This window comes from Anoplophora glabripennis, unplaced genomic scaffold, assembly GCF_000390285.2.
Source record: "Anoplophora glabripennis isolate ALB-LARVAE unplaced genomic scaffold, Agla_2.0 scaffold168, whole genome shotgun sequence".
Taxonomy (NCBI): domain Eukaryota; kingdom Metazoa; phylum Arthropoda; class Insecta; order Coleoptera; family Cerambycidae; genus Anoplophora; species Anoplophora glabripennis.
Genome location: NW_019416458.1, coordinates 836,752 through 841,996, shown reverse-complemented (window position 1 = coordinate 841,996; position 5,245 = coordinate 836,752). Strand labels below are relative to the sequence as shown.

The window sequence follows — 5,245 nt, the reverse complement described above, 5'->3', positions numbered from 1 at the left end:
GGTAATTATTATTGATGGACGTTTTCGTAAGTTTATTTGGAAGTTATTTTTTATGTTTTTCTTGAATATCGTTTCGTTCGCTTGTTTTCGGTAAAGGTGGTTGGAAATCTGTTGAATATATCAAGGTAAGTCATTTTTTCCACTGAACCCCTTATTTTTTTCTTATTTTGTAATGAATGGCTTGTATGTTTTTACCCAAATAATTTGAAATTGGGCACATGTATTTATGTAAACATTTTCCAAAATCTAAAGGCTTTTCTCTATAATTTACATGATCCAGTGGCAGAGGTATAGGGTATCGGTGGCATATTTACGTTACTGCTTTACGGTAACAACCATGAATACGAGGTTTCAGTTTTGGTCACCGTTTGTGAATCACCCTGTATAACCTTTTTGTCTTAAAATTGTAAAAAAATTTGCCCCTTAAAATATGTCTACTTAATTAATTAACACCCTGTATATTTTACTACAGTTAAATAACAGGAAATTTTATTAACGTTAATGCTTCTGTCACTCAACAATGTTTTTCTTACAAATCTACCCTTAATTTATCACTCCCTATATTAACAAAGAATTTTTGTTGTTTTCTACTTATTTTTCTTCTCTTTCTAAAATACTGAAGTATTCATTTTTACATTTAATCTGTGTTGCAAAAACAGGACACAGACATGGTTTTTGTATGTTTTTTTTGTCCCAAAATAATTCAAATTGTGAAGTACATGTGGTTAGCTTTTGCCAAAGTAATATAGAACAAGGAAAAAAAAGAAAATGTATGATATTTCTGGGTAAGTAAATTCAAGGAAGTGGAAAATATTCAAAAATTTATAGAAGTGATTCCAGTTTGTGTGAAATGAAGAGTTGGAGCGACCAAAATGAAGAAGAGAAAGTCACAAGCATTTGCCAAAACGTAAAACAGTACTTTGTGTTTACCGAAGAGGAACTAAATGTCTTCGAAGCTCATGTAGATGACATTGTGAGGAATGCAGAAAGCGGAGCTTATAAAAATTCCACTGTGGATCGAACACCTCTAAGGAACAAGTAAGTCAATAACTTTTATACAGGGTGATTTCAGTGTAATTGCTTATCGAAAAATAAGTGTACCTTGCTTTATAATCTTTTATTAGTTCTTTTTCCAAATATGACTAACATTTTGGAAAAAGTAAATAATTTTTGTTGTATCTCAGGAATATATAAACCAATGAAATCTGTTGTAACTTATAAATGACCATGCTAACATTTTAGTCAATGGTGTGCCGTCCCTTTTTTATTCTACAGATTTTTTCGAAAGAATAGTAATAATTTATAGATAGTATTACTGTCCCAAATGTACTGAAAATGGCTCATACTATTTTTTGTTTTTTCTTTTGGTCAACAAATTAATTTTATTTTTTTATGATATTATACAATACAAAAAAAACTGTTTACACTTATTGAATATGAAGGTATTAAAATAAACTTTACGAAATGATTATTTGTGCGATTGTAATCCAAAAAAATTATGTAAACATGGTTCTACAAGTTTGTTAGTTTTCAAGATACAGGGTGTTAAAACTTAAAGAAAATCACCTTTTCAGATTATATTGGGATTTTTTTGCTAAAAATGCAATACAAACAAACCAGTTATGGTAAGTCTGAAAAAAAATCAATTGTGCAGAAATTTGCATTTTTGTAAAAGCTAACGAGGAATATGGCTCGGAAAAAAATTGCGTTATTTAGTCTGTCAGTCTCTTCATGATTAAATTGTATGTATAATCGTAATATACAGGGTGATTAAAAATTCAGAACAAATAATTTAGCCGCATATTTTTTAGGTCAAAATAAGACTTTTTTCCTACAAATGTGGGTCCACAAATGCTTAATTTTCGATATACAGGGTGTTAAAGTTTTTTATTTTTTTCGATTTTTTTGGAATAATTTCCAGATTTGAATGTTGGCATAAAACTTGGGGTACTGGGGTTTTTTAGGATCCTAAAAGTAGTGTCAAAAGCAATTACATATTTAAATTTAGCATCCTAAAAAACCCCCGTACCCCAAGTTTTATGCCAACATTCCAATTTGTTTGGAAATTATTCCTAAAAAATTGAAAAAAAATAAAAAACTAACATTTTGTATATCGAAAACTAAGCATTTGTGGATCCAGGTTTATAGGAAAAACAGTCTTATTTTGACCTCAAAAATATGCCTCTAAATTCTTTGTACTGAATTTTGAATCACCCTGTATAGAAAAAAAATCAATGTTCTTTTTAGCGAAACGAGTAGTTTTAAAGTTATGTTAGGTTTTATGAAAATTAACTGTTTAAATTAAGCTTTGAATAAATTGAAAAACATTTTTTTTATTGTAAACAAAAAGTGGAGTTACAAACAGTGACAGCATATTCTGTGTCATCGAGTAGGTGGAATATTTAATGAAAGAAACTCTCAGTATCTCCGCCACGGTAGCGTATTTATATCTGAAATTAGTAAATGTTTACCTTTAATTAGATAAACTTTTAGCCTAAGCTTTGTCATTCTATATCAAACATCTTCAGAGATATTTTAGAAAAGGTGAAATTTTTTTTAATATTTCAACATTGGATCTTAGATTTGAACTGAATTTTTATATTTATGCTGCCCACCAATAAGTAATGAAAAGAGAATCCTTGTGTGGGAACTATAGGCTGACCATTTCATTAACCCGACTTAAATAAATTAGATTTTCTCTTTGAACTGAATAGAAATAAAAAATTAACTGAAATTCTTTTATCGTTAGCAGACACGGTTCTATTTAATATTTTAGTACATATGCCAATAGTTTTTAGACAGTACACATATTATAAAACCAATTCTACCAATTAAAAGACATCTCTAGTTATACCAAATTTAATTCAAATCCATTTATCGATTTCTGTCCGTTTCTACAACTGTAGTATAGAGAAATACCCGTTATAGGTACTTCTTTGGCGAGGGCTACACTTACGGATCCCAAATGCAAGAAAAAGGCCCCGGTATGGAACGTCTATATCCGATAGGCTCCGTCGATCCAATCCCCTCGTGGATACAAGAAATATTAATAAAACCTTTGATCAAAGCAAACGTAATACCAGAAAATTTCGTAAACAGTATAGCTATAAACGATTATCAGCCGGGTGGATGTATAGTGTCTCATATAGATCCCCCGCATATTTTTGACAGGCCGATAGTTTCCTTAAGCTTGTTTAGCGACAGCGCTCTCTGCTTCGGCTGCAAATTTTACTTCAAGCCTATACGGTGTTCCAAGCCAGTATTGAAACTTGATTTACCCAGAGGAGTTGTAACTACGTTGAGGTACGTATTTTTGTACAGCGTGGTTCGATATTCCTTTATCTAACTTTGGGCACAAGTGCGTTATTAAAAAATGATGCTCATACATTGTAAGGTGTTACAAATGTTTAGAAACGGTCAGACTTATAGTAAAAACCAAAGAATACAGTTTTAGTATAAAATGAACACAGATTTGTAAAAAAAATATATATACCTCACACATAAACTATGTCATTGATAGTGAGATTCAGAAACTAAACGCAGTGCTTATGAAAATAGTAACTTCTAAAAAAATATTTCAGAAATATCAGATTAGTATTTTTGTTAAGTACATTTTATAAAACAGAACAAATATTTTAACATGCCAATATTACTGTAGAATGTAAAAATATTAATTTCCTTTTGCATTCGAAAATGTTTTTAATGTTTGGCGCTTCGTCCACACTGATATTAAAATCATACAAAAGCAATCTGTTTTTACTTTATTTACAATTACGAACTAAAGTTTGATAAAAAAAATCATAGCACTCTGTATTTAAAAACTTTAGTAAATATTTCATTAATTTATTCTTTATCGAGTAATTCTGTTTCAGTGATTTCGCAGCCAATGAAATTACGCACTGTGTCAGACCGCAGGACGTGCAATCGAGGAGGGCAGTCATCGTTTTGCGCAGGGTATTACCTTTTGCACCCAGATTGTCCGAATCCAACACGTCTCTCGTTAATACTACTATTAATAGTTATAGTGACCCGTTAAGAATACTTGATCAGTTGTCTGGACGATTATTTATGAAGTTCTATAAGACTTATTCTAAAAATTATAAACACAAGACTACATTCGGTGGCGTTTTGAAGCATTACTGCATTAAGAAAAATACGCCCAAGAGTTACAGTGATTAACTGTATTAAATATAATTGAACCATATTTTTTCTGAAAATAAATTATTTTTTGTATTAGATAAATTATATATTTCGTTTTATTCACATCAATGTACCTCAAATTCATTCAAAGTAATTTATTAGTAATCTTAAAGTGAAGAAGATTAATTGTATTTTGAAGGTCTTAAGATTATATTCTCATTGTAGAGAAAAATGTGAAAATTTCGCTTTTTATTTTTTACTTTTTATTTACCTAAATTTGCTTACGAGCCATCGAAATTTAAACCTGCAAATCAACCATTTACTCTAATGACGTCATTGATAATATGTTGTGTGTTTTATTGAGAAAACCTTTGTTTCATATACCTTGACCTTGATTGTGCAAGTTTTGTTGACGTTTTTGAATATTAGGTTATGTTGTGACACCGACTGCCAAATATATATTTTTCATTAAATGCAAATAAATACATAATATACTACTATTTCTCAATAAATAAAAATTAGCATCGATTTAGGCATATTTATAAATTAGTGGATTTGCTTAATTTGTAAAATTTTGCCATTTAAAAACGGGGTAAGTTTATAAAGTGCCTTGTATTCAAAGGTTTGTTTTATAGTCCTAGATAAATGATACTATAGATAGGAAACTTGAACAAATTTCGTGGTCATTAACCGCGCTAACTGTTGACACTTTCTCCAACTTCTATTGCTTTCCTTTTCTAGGAATTATCGGTAATACAGTGAGTTAAATTACCTGTAGCCGGTAAAAGATGCAAGCGCCATCTAGTTGTACGCTCTACAACTATATACCTACCTACTCAATATTTGTTTTAGGTATTCTGCCGCCGCTAAATTTAAAATTACATAACAAATCTCACCCTACACAGATCACTCAGAAATTGATTTTGTAAAATAATTTTCACGTAGATAATTTTTTTTGTCACCATGAGAAAATAAGTACATTTGATAAAAAGCATTAAAATCACTCAAGCATTAAAGACACTTTTAAATGCTCTAATAGTCTTTCTACTTAAAATAAGAAATAATTTTGATACTGTAACTTTTTAAAATGTTTGTTGAAAAAATT

The 5,245-nt window shown here is 29.9% G+C and overlaps 2 protein-coding genes across 2 annotated transcripts in view; both read left to right on the top strand.

Moving 5' to 3' along the window:
- The first annotated feature begins 446 nt into the window (after positions 1-446).
- LOC108907254 (RNA demethylase ALKBH5-like) lies at positions 447-4,236 on the top strand. The gene is made up of 4 exons (XM_018710847.1): positions 447-785; positions 829-1,038; positions 2,929-3,303; positions 3,873-4,236. Exons 1-4 carry the CDS (start codon positions 769-771, stop codon positions 4,177-4,179), a joined length of 909 nt encoding a protein of 302 aa, XP_018566363.1. The 5' UTR covers positions 447-768; the 3' UTR covers positions 4,180-4,236.
- A 453-nt stretch (positions 4,237-4,689) lies between these two features.
- Positions 4,690-5,245, top strand: part of LOC108907263 (activating signal cointegrator 1 complex subunit 1-like) — a 7,317-nt gene continuing 6,761 nt past the window's right edge. Inside the window, exon 1 of the mRNA XM_018710868.1 lies at positions 4,690-4,731. The gene's annotated coding sequence lies outside the window, so the exon portion shown is untranslated. The remainder of the gene's footprint in view (positions 4,732-5,245) is intronic.

Coding starts and splice junctions, on each gene's coding strand:
- LOC108907254 (XM_018710847.1), top strand. Junction 1,039..2,928: donor CGAACACCTCTAAGGAACAA/GTAAGTCAATAA, acceptor TACCCGTTATAG/GTACTTCTTTGGCGAGGGCT. Junction 3,304..3,872: donor GGAGTTGTAACTACGTTGAG/GTACGTATTTTT, acceptor ATTCTGTTTCAG/TGATTTCGCAGCCAATGAAA.